This window comes from Denticeps clupeoides, chromosome 4 (assembly GCF_900700375.1).
Source record: "Denticeps clupeoides chromosome 4, fDenClu1.1, whole genome shotgun sequence".
Classification (NCBI taxonomy): Eukaryota; Metazoa; Chordata; class Actinopteri; order Clupeiformes; family Denticipitidae; genus Denticeps; species Denticeps clupeoides.
Genome location: NC_041710.1, coordinates 27,332,600 through 27,349,287, shown reverse-complemented (window position 1 = coordinate 27,349,287; position 16,688 = coordinate 27,332,600). Strand labels below are relative to the sequence as shown.

The 16,688-nt window shown below is 42.2% G+C and overlaps 1 protein-coding gene across 5 annotated transcripts in view; it reads left to right on the top strand.

The window, feature by feature from the left end:
• cntln (centlein, centrosomal protein) overlaps positions 1–9,362 on the top strand; it is an 83,628-nt gene extending 74,266 nt beyond the window's left edge. For all 5 annotated transcript variants that reach the window (XM_028977585.1, XM_028977587.1, XM_028977583.1 and 2 more), the window contains exon 27: positions 8,362–9,362. In XM_028977585.1, coding sequence (XP_028833418.1) covers positions 8,362–8,586 — 225 coding nt within the window. In that variant the 3' untranslated portion in view covers positions 8,587–9,362. The remainder of the gene's footprint in view (positions 1–8,361) is intronic.
• Positions 9,363–16,688: the final 7,326 nt, after the last annotated feature.

Sequence of the window (16,688 nt, the reverse complement as noted above, 5' to 3'; positions counted from 1 at the left end):
TGCTATTGACGTTTCCAGGGCCCGAGTGTCGGAGCCACTCGCTAGATGACAGTTTCTCCCCTGTCCCCAGCTACGCCTCTCCTGGGACAGCATCTGACACCACAGCACTGACCTGGGAAACTACTTTTTCTTCCCCTTCAAGTGACTTGTCTTGCTCTATGTTTTTCTTCTTCTCCGTTTTTGTCCTCCACCCCCCCTTCTCTGTCTCTTCAGTAAACACTTAGCCCTCAGGGACAAGTGTTCTCACACCCCACAAGTGATCAAAGAATCAAGGGGAGTTGATGATATTTCGGAAGGAATGAGAATGAGGAAAGCGATACTATGAGGTGTGTGAGGGAAGATAGAAACTGGATCTGTCCTTCAGTAATGAATACATTCACACTTAATGCCTTTGATATGCAGTTTTCACTGATGCAACATTGTGTCACTGAAGAAGAACACACAGGCATTCAGCTCTGTCATCTGCTGTTCCGGTTGTTCCTGCCAGTTCCTCAGTTCTTACAGCAATATTTAGCCCTACCTATGAATAGTGCTGTCACCGTGTCATCAAAAAGTAGTAACTGGAAGAGTGGAGCAGTCTGGTGTCTGTCTCTGCAGAGGTTTTATGTGTGTAAGGAAGATAGTGGTTGTGTGAGAGACGTGGCCTGTTTCAGGCTGTCACCGCTCCTCCTCTGTCTGTCAGCCAGTAATGGAGTTGCCTGTGGGACCAGCCTTAATTACAGCAGTGGCCCTGTCAATATCTCAGCCATCACTCATCGGCGCAGCCGGCCTGCGCCTGTCACCGCGCCCCACATGTCAACATAACAAGCCAGCAGTGTCAGACTAGGTCTGTGCCACTGTCCCTGTGTGTGTGTGTGTGTGTGTGTGCAGTGGGACACACACACACACACACACACACACACACACAAGTGTGTCCCTTTCTCTCTGTGATGGATTGCATGTGTCTCCCATCTATGTCTGTGTGACAGACAAATGTGTGTTCTGTCTTATCCCATTGTGCCCGTGGGTTAATGTCACAGTAGATGTACTCTTATTTCATGTGTCCACCAGATTTAGGATTTTTAAAATGTAATGAAATTCTCTGTTTGTCACTAAATATGTATTTTGATGTCCCTCCTGTCTTTATAGATGTGTGTGTTTGTGCTACCTGGCAAACATCTGGACTGATCTTGGCATACTGCTAAATGTGATCTTAGTTAGGCAACCATATAACTGGTGATATGATCGTGGTACTGAAGGTTGGTGCACATGGGTGCACATGTTAATTGCTGAAAATGTTAATGCTGGTCATCATTGATGATGCATAGTCTATAACTGCTGACCCCTGTCAGTCACCTACAAAAGCTCCTACAATAGACACATGAACCTCATCTGTTCTGATGAATCACTTTTTCTTTTAAGCCATGTAGACAGCTACGTGCGTCATTTACCTGGAGACAAGATGGCAGCAGGTTGTGACATGGGAAGATGGCAGGACAGTAAAGGAGGAGTGCTGCCCTACTTGTGAATATTTTTTTTTCATTGCTTAGTACTGCTTACCTAAACATTGTTGCAGACCAAGTTCACCTTTTTTGTGATGTTATTCCACCCTGGAGGGGTGACGTCCATTCTGAATAACTTCTTTTTTTGTGGAATGTTCTGAAGAAATTCCACTAGAAATTCTGAACTACTTGAATATACTGCTGCAACTATTTCTTACTACAAGACACCACCAGTCTTCACAGCTAAGATCTGTTTTGCCAATTTTAACAGTATTAGGTAGTTTGATTGGGGAGTTAATGTTAATGTGTGTCTGTGTGTGTAGCTGCATGATATTAATGTTAAAGAAAAGCACAACATGACTCCACACATTTCTTCTCTCCTTTTATTTACTTGCACTTGCTCACCTTCGTCCCCCCAGTTCATCCTGTTCATCCTCCAACCTTAATTGAAGAAAACACGGTCACAGCCCTTGGTGACTGGGTAACAGTGTGGGACAGCATGGACGTCCAATAATGACTTGCCTGTACTGGGGTCCCTCCGGCTGGCCCGTCACGGTGTGAATAACCTCTCTGCTCAGGATATAGTGCCGGTCTGCTCTGCAGGGCCCAGACCAGGGAAGCTAATAGCCCCTCTGTATTGATTTAATTGCTTGGGTTTATTTGCAGAATCCTAATTATTGACGGGAGGTAAATTGTAATGGAGAGGTCTTTATGAACACTGGGAGATGACTGCTTGCTTGCCTTTATGCCTTAATGAACTGCGACTCGGCCCTTTGGATCATTTTTCAGACTCATTCTGTGCTGCCCTGACAGCACAAGCCGCTGGCTGTCCATTTTTCAGTGTGTGTGTTTATGACTAGAAAAGCCTGTTTAACTGAGGCAGTGTGTTACACTAAAATATATCTGTGATGTCGGGCTCAGGGGAGAAGTGGTTTTTCTATCAGGCACTGAATTGGTCTACCTTGGGCCTTTAACTGAAGAGGTTTAAATTTTTTTTTTCCTTTCATCTTCTCACTTTCTCTCCTGAAATGGGTCCAACTTTGTTTAGTTTGAAAGCATTGCCCTGATTGATATGGCTCATAATGAGTTCCTTTGCAATAATAAAGTGCTAAGCGAAATTAGCGCGGCGGCACTCAGAGTGTAAGTGTCTCTAATTAAAGTTCATTTAATGATTGTCGTAATTAAGTCAGTGACAGCCTTTTTCCTGCTCCTCTCAGTCAGAGGCTTTGTGCTGGAACTGTGTCACTGGGACAGTGGTGATGCGGGTGGCGTTTGTTCCGCTGCTGATGGGAAGGCTTTTGTGTGTGTGTGTGTGTGTGTGTGTGTGTGTGTGTGTGTGTGTGTGTGTGAGACTTCTCTTAGCATTATGTTTGTAGACAACATTACTAATTCATGTTATTGACACTAGTTTCTCTTTGAACTGAAAGCATTTATGGCCTTTCAAGTGTTTTTTATGTTGCTGGTGAAATCATTAGTGGCATCATTGGCTGGAACTTGGGCCAAGTCGTGCCTGTATTTCAGGTTAATCAGGACACGTTGCTCTTTTTACAAATATTTTCTTGGTTCACTATTAAATGTTTGATATACTTATTCAGTGGTGCTTGTTCACTTTTCTGTGAACCAGACAAATTCTCTTCAAAGGGAACTTGTTAATATTCAATGGCCTGTTGGTTCAAGCTTCTTTGTGGTAGAAGTGCAAGTTGAGGTTGTTAGCAGATCTTCTTTTCTACCCTGAACCAAATACAGAGATTGTCACACTACGGAATTCAATTCAAATGTGAAATGACAAACTATATTACAGGCAGACATAGGTACACATCATTAATGACTGGACCTGGCCAGCTGAGCTTTGTCTTGGTGCGGACATGAGAATAACAAGGTCCAAGGAGCTGTGAGTTATGTATTGTTCTTACACAACAGGGAATTAGCCCGCTATTGATTCATAATGAGTTTTGAAAATCAGAAGGAACAATGAACAAAGACCTGGAGCATTCCTCGTTTAATCTTGGGTGTATTTAGGTCAGTACTAATGGCTCAGGTTGCATAGGCCTGATAGCTGTAGCAACATATAAAAAAGAGATTTTTAATTACAACATCTATGGCCCCCAGTGTCCAATTCCCTTTCATATAAGTCCCCGGTGGCCAGGAGGGGAGAAGGCAAAGGAAGGTGGGCTCAGGGTGGGTAATTACAGCGTGGGGAAGAATAGATTGGTGCACCCGTTCGCTCCTCTTACCTGAGTTGTGTATGTGTGTGGGTATGTTCTCCCACTGCAATGTGACACATTCATTATCTCCTAATCAAATGCAGACTTTAGTAGGTCTTGGGTGCTTTGTGTTGTGCCAGTGCAATTTTGTTTTAATGTTATTCTCGTTTGATAACTTTGATTTCAGAACAAAAGTGTGAAGATCAAAGATCAGAAAGTGATTTTTGTGTGTTTGTGTGTCTCTCCTCATTCTCCCTTGTGATCATGATAAGTAGCAGCTCTGTTTTCCCCAAATGTGGCCTAGATTGGAGTTGGTTTGTGTGTGTGTGTTTTTTATTATTAATAAAAAACAAAGCAAAGTGACGCAATGAACCAAGTCCTAGCATGAGTGTCAGTGTGTGTTTTAAAGGTTGTGATTGATCATAAACTAAAAGCACAGTTGAGCCCAGGGGAACACAGGTTACTTTAGTCCACTTGTACAGTGAATGATTTTAGGTCATTTGGTCCAAATTAAACTGCAGAAAACAGAGTTTTTGAGATTTAAAGAGAGCCTCCCTGGTGGTGATTGTGGAAACATGATGTTCCGCCTGTGACCCTACTCTCTCTAAAGCAGATAGGAATCCTTCTTGCCATTCTGCATGCCATTTATCATTCAAACACTTCACCAGCAGGCGTGCAAATTGGGCCCTTCAGAACTCTTTTTACATCTTTTGTGGGGGGGGACAAAAGGTGCTTGAAAGATCTGTTAAGAAAAAGAGTGAGAGAGTGTGTGTATGTGTGTAATGGCGCAAACTCGCAGTGGGGGTACAGACTTTTGAAGGTGCAGTGGCCCAGCCTGAAGGGTAGCCCCGGGCTCTGTAATACCAGTGTCATTTAATTGGTGCCTAAAACACCTGTACGTTGCACAGCGTCTCTCACATCGACTCGACTTCTGCACCTTCGCTCCACACACTGAGCCAGTCGATATCAGGGCAGGCTGAATCAGTGCTTGGCCTTGTTGAATGGATAGCTGCCATTAGAAGACTGCACATTTTGGTCTCATGTAGAGGCATGAAGATGCTGTTTACATCGATCTTTCGTCCAGAGTCAATCAAAAACAATGAATATCAACTGTCCATGCAACAAGGAAATAGATATTATTTATTTATTTATCACATCAAGTCATATACTACCCATTGGCTGGGGATACATGTGACAGTGTATTTGTTGGAGCCTGTTCCAAGATCGGGTGAACCGGGAGGGTTGCATCAGGAAGGGCATCCAGCATAAAACTTTGTCGACAGCCAGACCAGTTGATCAACTGTGGCCACCCCTAACAGGAGAATGTGGAGGAGGAGGAAGAAGACTATCTAAAATTATGTACAAAAATTATATATATATATATTATTTCACAATACGGTTATTATAATTTCTATTTACATTTATATGCATGTATATTTACACATATTACTACATATTAAGTGGTGGTTGTTTGAGTTGCAAACAACCACCTTTTCTTCTTTTAAGGTTTGAGGTCCACGAGTGGACAAAGTACAAAAACCACATGAATGTGAGTTAAAGGTGGAAATTAAAAAATTTACAAATGTATTTGACTTCAAATGCACTTAAGTATTTAATATAAAATATCATGATTCATGTCCGTAATCAGTGCCTATCCATGGCATAGCCAGCATAGGCAAATGCCCTCCAAGGGAGCGTCACAAATGTAGAAAGAAAAAAACATTCAACTATTCTTAAAACTAGTTTGTATTAATGTTTCTTAATATGAAAAGAACAAACCAACATGAATTTACCTGCTTAGAAAAGCCTATTAAGTAGTAGTAGTAGTAATAATAATAATATGTAACTTTCCTATCAGACCGCGGACAGTAACGCTGCACTGTGAAACAAGCAACTCTCCACTGGGTCCTAGAGCCTGTCAGTTGTCTTCTGTTTTAATGTTACAACACCTGTTCAGAACAAGTAGTCTAAATCAGAATGACTGACATATTCTCACATTATAATCATCTCAATTAAATTATAATCGCCAAATAATTTTATTGAAGTGTCTGTGCCATATATCAAATCTTTACTTCCAGAAGTCTGCACAATTAATAACAATAACACAAATTTTTGGATGTGTTAACATCCAAAGACATTTTGTATTTCTTTCTAAGTATTTTAAATTTGCAATTGATTTATTTAAATAAAAGTATTCAATTTCTTCTGATTATATCTACACTAACAGAGGAATTTACTGCGATGCAAGGGGGCGCCACCTAAAATCTTGCCTAGGGCTCTAAATTTGTTAAATCTGACTCTAATATCCTATTAACAGGACTCTCATAAAATTGGGTGGTAGTAGCCTAGTGGGTAACCCACTCGCCTATGAACCAGAAGACCCAGGTTCAAATCCCACTTACTACCATTGTGTCCCTGATTAAGACACTTAACCCGTAGTTGCTCCAGGGGGGACTGTCCCTGTAACTACTGATTGTAAGTCGCTCTGGATAAGTCGCACTTCCTCTACTCTCTGGAGTAGATTTGTACTATCTGGCTACAAAAACTCTTTTTAAGATGACAGATTGGAGTATGTAATTAGGGGTGGGCAACTTTAGGCTCCTCACGATTCAAACAATTAGGATTCAGAAGGACAACTGTGATTATAAAACAATTATTGATGCATCTTTCTCCCCCCTCATATTGGTATTTTCAAGACAAAGCAGGTAATGAACCAAAATGAATTTACTTCAAATTTCTTTTATTATCAAAACAATTAATTGTGTAATAATTTGTACCGATTTCACAGATTTGACACATAAATAATGCTTATTTTAAACCACATAAACTACTGATCTTATTCAAAACTAAATAAAGAAGAGTCCAAGACATGTCATTTCACCAAAGGTCTGACTATAGAGAATCTATAGGGAATAAAATCAGTAAATAAATACATAAAATAGAAAAGAAAATTATGTACCAGCAGCTCAATTGAAAAGTGAAAGTGAAGTGATTGTCATTGTGAAACACTGCAGCACAGCACACGGGGACCCAACGAAATGTGTCCTCTGCTTTTAACCATCACCCTTGGTGAGCAGTGGGTAGCCATGACAGGCACCCAGGGAGCAGTGTGTGGGGACGGTGCTTTGCTGAATCAAACGCACCTTGACGGATCAGGATTCGAACCGGCAACCTTCTGATTACCGGGCAGCTTCCTTAATCGCTATTTCACCACTGCCCCGCAAGTGATGCTTGTGGACTTAACTAAGTGAAAGAAAATAAATACAGCCTTAAATAATCCAAGATTTAACATTTCAAACAACATATTGCACACCACGCTGGCCTTGTGCGTGCACCGAGGTCAAAGTGAAATTTTGCTGTGTGGCGTCATGCATTTTCATGCGACCAATAGACTCAAAGCATCTAAGCCGGCTAAAGTTCTCTTGAGTGTCCAGAGCTCTACAACACAACATTCTCGTCTTACTGGAGTTTAGAAAACCATGTAACTTTTTCATTCCTTAATATTGCATTGGTAATGAACAATAATCGAATATTAACAATGTTTAATCGATTCAGAATCTTTCTTTTCCTCATTGCGATGAATTGAAAAAAAAAAAACTTAATTGGTTGCAGTCTACTTCCTGTGGCCCACAGTTCCTTGCACATCGCCAGGGTTTTAGGATATGATTGAGTTACAAGCCACTGCTAATTAGTTAGTGTCCTTCTGTACATCTCGAGCTTGTGCCCAATATTCTCAGCACTTAGGAACGTGAGGCTTGTGGAGGTGGGGATCTGCCAAATTCGCCATGTCTGGCATGTGTACTAACCGTCTTTGTGCATTTGTGCTTCTTGTGATTGCATGAGTGTGCGTGTCCTCCAAAGTGTGACATTTGAGTGCTGAGATTTAGAGGTGTTCATGCTTTGTGAGTGTATGCGGTTATCTTGGTAGAATGTGTGTGTGCTGCTATGTGTGATCTGCAGTAAGGAGCTCAGCACGGAGGCTTTTGATGCCGTCAGCAGTGGGACCAAGCCCTACCCCAGCCAGCCTTCCTCTGGGGAGCCTCGGCTCCCTGTTCCCCTAATGAAGTAGGGACGCTGGGAAAGAGTCTCTGGCTCTCGCTCTTTTCCTCTCTGAAATGTCTTTCTCTCTCTCTCTCTCTCTCTCTCTCTGTCTCGTCCTCCTAAAGCACTAAATATATATGTAGTGAACGGGTTGTTTCTGAATATTTATGGCTGGCGTCAGGCCTTTGATCACTTCCGCTGATTATCATAATGTCCTTGTGTTGGTTGTGCGGAACTGGAAGGTTAAGACTTCAGAACATCAGTACATATTCCACACAACTCAGTTGGGTGTTCCAAAGTCGGGTCTTAGCAGTATGTCTGTACACACCTGGCATGAGAATGTGTCTCAACATCGATTTTGAGGGATAAGATCCCTAATGTTTGCAAAGACCAAGGCCATTTCAATATCCACTTATATGGCCACTGATGGATAATCAATTTTTAGACCTCAACCTGACCTTATGTACACTGAAATGTATTTATATAAAATATGATATGGATTCATATTAATATTAATTCACATAGCCATATATATTTGAGTTTCATATTAGGAAGAAGTGAAACACAAATAGAAAATAAAAGCCTCAGATCTGTCTTGTGTTGATGTCCACTCTTCTCTTTCTGTCCCCCTGCAGGTCCCCTCTGCAGCGCAGCTGATGGACACCATGTTGGAGAAGATAAAGGAGAGGAAAGTGCTGACCGAGGAGCTGGCCACACTCGGAGCAGCAGTCAGCGAAAAACGCCTGACCGCAGAGAGAGAGGCAGAGCGAGAGACAGAGGCGGAGAGAGTTCCTGTCATCTCCTGCTTTAAAGAAGGCAGAGACCTTGCTTTCAGTGGCAGAAGCTCTTTTCAGCCATAGATGGGGCTATATCAGAGTTCTGAAGAAGACACAGCTCTGTTGGGCTATATCAGAGTTCTGAAGAAGACACAGCTCTGTCTCACAGCGTCAACTGTGGACCAACTCCTTTAGCCAGATGCTAACTGCCCAGCCATCTGTACCCTTGACAGGCTCTGCTGATTAGCCGTGCTCTATGGTACGTGCTGCTTCCTCCCAGCTTACACTCTAAACCTGCCATTGCCTTTAATGTCAAAGCGGAAAGATGAGCTGCTGCACCGTCAGCTTTAAGAAATCCCCGCACCTCACATTGCCATGATTCAGCCTCAACATTCCTCACTCTTTCACTGAAAGGATGTTGGAATGTAAAAAGTATGCAGTGTAAATACTAGATGAGGTCTGTATTGTAATACCGCTGAGTAGACCCCATGGAGTTCGCCATTCATGAAGGAAATCTAAGACATGCCAATAGTTTAAGAACTTTCAGCTTAATTAGAATTGATTTTTGCTCATTTGTTTATCCTTTCTAAGAATGAATTATATGTGTACATATCTAGTTACCTGACTGGCAATCATTTTTGTATTTATTATAGGACTATGTTTGTTTTGATGATATTCTTTCAGAAATGTCGGATTCACTGCAACAGTCTGTTTCAATGTTCAGATGTGATTAATAAAAGTGCAAAATGAACACATGACTGGTTATGTTTGCAGTGTTGTTGCTGAGCTATAACAGGTTGTAATTTACTGTTTTTAATTTCTTTCATTACAGTGCAAAAACTATTAAAATATGAATTTCATTAAATGCTTTGAGCCTGTTTTTAATTAAAGTATTTCAACTTTAATCAATTTCGTGTGTTCTATAGTGAGCATATTTCATATGTTTATAGCGTGGCAAATTATGACCTCTCGTGTATTATTGTTCTGTCATTGTGATTATGTGAGTTTATCCACCAAAACTTTTTTAAGGTAAATATTTTGTATATATATTTTTTGTATTCATGTGTGTCTATATATGTGTGTAGCATGATGGAATTATATTTAAAGAAATGCATCGAAGTTCTATTATCATACCAGCCAATGAAAATGCCTGGTCGTCATTTTGGTCCTTTGGCATAATCTACAATAATTCATGTTTACAGTAAGAATCCCAGAGCAGCCAGAGTACCAGTGATCGCTATCTGTTTACAGAGGACCTGCACTGTTTCTCTCCAGCAGGTTGTCTCAGTAATTCGTGCTGTGTGCTGATATGCTTTCTCTTCATGGGATGCGTTGCTGTTCTGATCTCGGTGGGCTTTGGTCAGCTGGTTTTGGATCAGCTGCTGCTGCTGCTGCCTAATTAGTCTGGAACAGCAGACAACCTGGCATCAGACACGGAACATGAACTTCGAGGTACGACTGAGTAACAGACGGGGTGCATCCCAATGGTGCTGCACCAACCAACCCCATCCCCACCACCACCACCACCACCCACCCCCCTCCTTCATTCGTTTATTTTTACATTTTAAATGATGAATTAGCAGAGTTAATTTGGCTTTATTTGGTTTTTACTGTTAAACCGTGCACATCTGCAGGTTGTGTACACCGTGTTGAATTGCTTCCTTCTGAACATTGTTAACAACTGAACAATTGTTAATTGCAAATTTCACGTCAGAAATTGTCGGTTGTCCTTGGGTTTATGGGTTCTCCCTCTTTAATCGTAGATTGCACTCCTTTCTTTGTTTGCTTTTTCGCCGCACCTTCCCTGCTCTCCTTTTTATGTGCAATTAACAACCTTATGTAAAGCCACGCGTTCAGGAATTAGCAAGAATAATTCGACTTTTTATCTCGTCAAATTTATGCTAATGATGTCGTTTTCCTTTATCTTTTTATAATAAAGGATTAGCCAGGACCGTGTCTCAAGCAACTAAGGGACCAATTTATCTGTGATCCAGGAGCGCCAAGCCCTTGTGGTTAATTACCATTAATTAACATAGTTTGCATCTTTTCTTCTCTGAATACCCACGGGCGAGCTATTGTCAATATTTGTCCTATATAAATTTGCTGATTTCTAGTCACTGTCCTCAAGCATAATGCCGCTAATGACAAACATTAATAACTCGGAGGAAGTGGCGTTCACCGGGGACGGGAATTAGCGTGGCCGCGCCACCGTACCTGAATGCGCATGCGCTTCCCGTGGCGGCTTAATTAACGTGGAATAACGGGTGTCAGCCCCACGCCGGCACCCCGAACCCGCGCGTAGTTCCGTCTCATTAGCGGGGGGGGGGGGGGGGTGTCACGTGTGGGACCGACTTTGATCAGGAGCTGTCCCACTTTCTCCGGGAGGATGAGGAAGGTGAAGATCGAGGGCGACCGATGTCCCGTGTCACCGGGGCGTGGCGGCAGTTTAAGTACATTCAGTACAAAATAAATCTTACCAAACGTGTTCTGTCTGCTCAGTTCCAGTTAAATACTCAGATAATTTCATTATTATCACATAATTAGTAAAAAGTGACACTTTGCGGGGGAAAAATGTTATTCGTAAAACAAAATACCTGCTGGTTCTTCTGCAAATGTAGCAGTGTGCTAATATTCCAATAATAATGTTATTAAAGCATTTCTTAATTTGCCGGTATGCCTTCACATAGCAATTAAAATGTACTGCTCAAGAAGAATTATAAATTCATAGCTCGATGTTTGTGTAAACTGGAGCTGAGCTGTAATCTTTGTTGTTGCCAGATCATTGCAGCAGTGTTCCATAATTAAAATTACTGTATTAATACTTGTGAACGTATTGATTGCTAAAATCACCCTGTAAGGCTCACACATTTTCTCTGAATTTAAAATATGTACTTCGAATACAAGTTTTTTTTTTTTTTTTTTGCATGGTTTGATTCTCCTAATTTCCTTTTATAAATATTTTTGTTCAGAAATATTCCCAATGTTATACTCTTTTTCACCAGAAGAGGGCTCATATTGTTCATACTCTCAATAATTTTTTTTCCAAAGAGCATTCATTGGAAAATGTTTTCGAAGCATATCTGCTCTATGCAGCTGTGTGTACCTCTATTTTTTTTCTCTGGAGTCCTTGCAGTGTTCTGAAAGGAGGAGACACTCCATATGAACCCATCAGAGGACTGAAGGGAGAAGCTTGAAGGGAAAAGTCAAAGGGATACAAGGCATGGAGGCAGCCAGCGCAGCAGAACAGTGAAGCTGAGAGATGAGCGGCGGCTTCTGGAAGGTTCTGTGCGGTGGCTGGAGCAGAGCTGCCACTCCAGCCCAAAGCTCTCCCAGTGCCCGGCGCTCCTCTAAAGCCCTGTAGCCTTTGTAGAGCGAGCCCCCGGTGTGCACAGGCGGAAGGCCGGAGAGCCGGTCTCTAATCCACCTCAATGACAGCAGGCTAAGCAGCAGCAGCAGTTTTTCTTTTATTTCTGTAAGTTATGGCAGACACCAGCAGTTCGGGGATGAACCTTGAAAGAGACATTCCTTTCTGAAACTGCTGGATTATATATTATACATTAATTTAGCTGGTTCGGGTAACGTAAAAATGATCTGAGATCAGAGTTTATCACCAAAAGCTATCAGATTTCTTTTGTTGGATATTAGGTCTGCATATATGGGAATAATCAGTGATGCTAAACTTCTCACTCAGTTTCCATCACGGCTTGTTCGTGATCAATGTTGTGGCTGCTCTGAGCCCCTCCCAGGACACTGGCCGCAGGGCGGAGCACCAACCCATTCACTCACACAGACACAAATATGTACACTCCAACTTGCTTTCATTCATTCCGTCACCCAGAACATGATCTCAGTTTTAAATGGGAGGAACCAGATTATTAAAAGGTCTCACACACTCTACTTCCTCATTCTGGGTGGTTTCAACCATGCGTCATTGTCAAATGCACAAACATAATCAAAGATTGTATTTCTTTGTTGTTTTCTCCATGTATGCGTGCAAGTCCTGAGGAAGGCCCATGCTTAGTGCATAGCTTAGCAAAACTGTTGCCCATTGTCCTATAAAATGCAGGGAAAATGCATCAATCAATGTCTTTCTGGCAGATATAGGACCATACTGAACAAAATGTTACAGACATATGTCAGCCCATGATGTAAGTAATAAATGCTCTATTGTAGGATTCAGTGCTCTGTTGAACAGAAACATTTACTTCCTTATAGAATAGAGTTACTCACTTGCAGGGCATCACTGGCTTCAGATTTTTTCAGTCAAGTCGGCAATCCAACCAGTCGTCAATTTTACATTTTATTAAAAAATTAACATTTAAATAACATTAACATTTTACCGATCACCAAAATAAATTTACAAGCAGTGAATCATGTTAACGCCCAACTCACTAGTTTGTTTCTGACAACTGATGACCTGCTTCAACACACCCATCAGCATCTGACAACACTGTGGGGCAAAAGCTGGCTTCTAGTCTGTAACCCGATACTTCAGGTATTCCTACCTATCTTATTTTAAATAAATGGAATATTCAAGCGCACCATTCTCCATGGCATTGCTTTTTCCTCAAGGCCTTGCCTCAGCAGTGCCTCTCTGAGTGTCTTAGGACATGGCACTACAAGGTCACAAAATCAAAGCGTGTCTGAGCCTCGACTCCAGCTTCACGGGCCTCCAGATATAAAAAAAACGTCATTATTAGCCGCAAGAATAAAGCATCCCCTGAAATTCAGGGCACACCGTGGGTTCGAGAGCCATGCTAATGAATGCACACACAGAGGCATGCGCTCCTTGTTCTGTGGCGGCATTAGGAGCCCAACAACAAAGGCGTGTTTGTTTGCATAGCATTAGCATGGAGCCCCTTGTGCACACAATGGCTCCGCAGGCCACAGGACCGACTGCAGGCCCCCCCAGCCAACACAGGTGGAGCAGCCGCGCATCGCTGGGACCAATTACAGCGGCAGGTACATTAGCATCGCTGAGTGGGTGCGGCGTGGAGGAGGAAGAGGGGGTTCGGCAGCGGGAGAGAACACACTGTGCCGAGTAATGAACACCCCTCAGATGACCATCACCCTACCCCGCCTTCACGTTTCTTTTATCTTCTCATCCCTCACTCTCGGAGGTGAGGTGGGTGGCTGCCCTTTGTCTGCCTGCGTACGCTGCAGTCCAGTAGGGGAGGCATTCCAGCTGCACATCATTTTGAATAATGGATGAATAAACTTGCATACTTCAGGCAACAGTTAGTCAACATCATTGTACTGGAGTTATTCCTCAGATATCGGCCACATCAGGATACAGGCCTGCTGATAAAAGAATACACCTCCCGTCTGTCCTGATATTTTCTCTCTAAGATTTGTAGTTTGAAAGAGTAATGCAGAGACATTCTGCAGCAGCTCTGATCAACAGACCGGAAGACCATCATATTCCATCAGGAAACGGCCTACCATCATGGCCTGTGCACAGCAGTGGTTTGACTGGAGGAAAACAGTGGTTTGAGTGGTGGTTTAGTTCGATATTTACTTTTTCATTTGGGATAGTATGACCTTAGTTGGAGGAACACCAAAGCATAGGCAATTTACTTTCTAAAAATGTAATGATTGAAATAAACGTCCTTCTCTTCTTCCTATTGATTCCGTCTGTCAGTAAACCTTCCCCCTACAGATTCAGCAGCGGATTTTATATGGGAATGTAATACTTCCTAATGTCCACTAGATGGAGGCAAATCCACACTCAATAATGTCAAAGTTTATTTATAATTTTTTTATGCTCTATCAAAGGTAACTCGAGGGTAATTTTTTGTCCTGTTTTTATAAATATTGTCTGCAGTAAAACTATCCATCCTGCAGGCGAGTCACTGAATATAAAATAGTTTAGGCCAGTGCCTGAATGGAGGAATGATTACTGCAGGTCTAGGATGGAAATGAGATGCTCGTCACCGTCATTTATGCAGTTCACATGACAGCCACATCGGGGCAGCATTGATACATGAACAGCATCCAAAATCCACCCACACTTCCTGGCATTCAGTTACTCTAAATTACGTGCATTTACTACCTTTACAAGCATGTCAATCCTGTCTCTACATTGCATGATCTAGCACAACTGTTATGCTGTATGTATAACGTGTCAATACTGTATAATGAATCTATTGTAGTTGAACTTGTATAGAAATAATCCCACTTCTTCTTACAAATGAACACTATTTTAACTAGTTGCCATGCAAAGGAAAAATATCCCACAGTAACACAGTTTGGCGCTGCGCTTGTAATTGGTTTTAATGTGTGGGTGATCGCTGCAGGATGACATACACCTACGGACCATCTGATATCTGCAGCTCCAGCACCAACTCCATTTCTGGCTCTCTATATCTCTTTCTCTCTCTTCCTGCAGTCATCTGTTAGAGCCTCAGTAGGAGCCTCAGTTTGCGGCACCATTGTTGGGAGGCAGATGGCGGCTTCAGAGCATCCTCTAGTCTTTCTGTCCATGTCTGCAACAACGTCGGTGTGATGATTCCTAAATAGTCTACTTTTCATGCCATCTTCATCTCCTCTGTACAAAATCAAATTTGTGCTCCCTCGGCAAAAATTCCTGGGGGTGCAGACCTAAAAGTGTAGCATTAAATATACATGAAAGATGTTATTTAAGCATATTGACTTTTGTTGTTTTAAGATGAAACTGGCCGTAAAATGTTTATTTTACTTTACTTTACTTTACTTGGCAGACGCTTTTATCCAAAGTGACTTACAATAGGACGACACCAGCAATTCTCATTCGGTTTCCATAGATTTTGAGTTACAAAACTAAGAGACCTGATAAGGCCTAACTTGTCAGGAAAAGAACATGCTCGGGAATTGCTAAGTGCAAGATGAAAATTTGTTTTTTATTATTTTGTGCAGTGTGTGTGTGTGTGCGTGTGTTAGACTCGTCTGAAATACTTTTTGAACAAGTGGGATTTCAACTGCTTCTTAAAGGTGGTGGTAGTCTCGGCTGGTCGAATGGAGCAGGGCAAGTTGTTCCACCAGCCAGGGACAACAGAGGAGAACAGAGTTGATTGGAACCAGAGACCCCGTGAAGAGGGAATTTTCAGTCTCATTTCATTTGCAGATCTGAGAGGGCGTGCAGGAGTGTAGTTAGGTAGTATTGTGTTGATATAGGAGGGTGCAGTTCCATTTACAGCCCTGTAGGCAGCATCAAGGACTTGAACTCAGCTACCAGGAGCCAGTGAAGAGATGTGAGAAGAGGCGTGACATGGGTGTGTTTCGGCTGATTGAAGATGAGACGGGCCGCCACGTTTTGGACCATCTGGAGTGGTTTTACGGTGACTACAGAGGCAGGGGAGAGAGTTACAATAGTCGAGTTTTGAGATGACCAGTGCCTGGACGAGGAGCTTGTGAAATAAAAGGTCAAATCTTGCAGTGAACCTGCAGGATCTGGAGATTGCAACAACATGATGGTTTGTCGTCAATCCAAACTCCAAGTCTTTTTGCAGATGGCGTAGGTGTTAACAGTAACAGCCCATTTGAATTGAGAGGTTTTGCTGAGGGGAGTTGTTGCCCCGAAAGATCAGAATCTCAGGTTCGGATAGGTTCAATTGGAGATGTCGCTCAGACATCATGTTGTGTCTAATGTAATATTTCAATATTTCAAATATTTCAATACTATTTGAAATGTATGTAACTAATTACATTTTACAATTACAATCTAATTACAATTGAAACTAATAACCTTACATACCAGTACTAAACTACTGCACCAACAAGCAACTCACCTGGCAGCATCCAACATTTTTCTCCAGCATACCCCGCCTTCCTCATAATAAACTGATGACCACGTGAGAACCAACCTCGCCTCCATGTTTGTTTCAGAACCCGCTTTGATGTTTTCTTTCTGTTGGTCCTGTCACAGTGCATCACATCACACAAAAGGTCAAAATTCGGTGCGCGCAGACAGTCAGAGTGCAAAATCGCTCTTTAGGTGCACATACCGAGAGCTTGGCAGGGTCTGCATTAAACACGCCAACTTTCTGCGCTTTCAGAACCCACTTTCAATGGATGCCGTTCAGACTGAAACCAGCTTAACAGTGTCCAGGATATTAGTTAATGGACTCATGACAGTGGGTGGGGCCTGGGCGTGGTTCAGGTTAATTTTTTTACATGGTCGGCAAGCACTGATTGGTTGACAAATATCA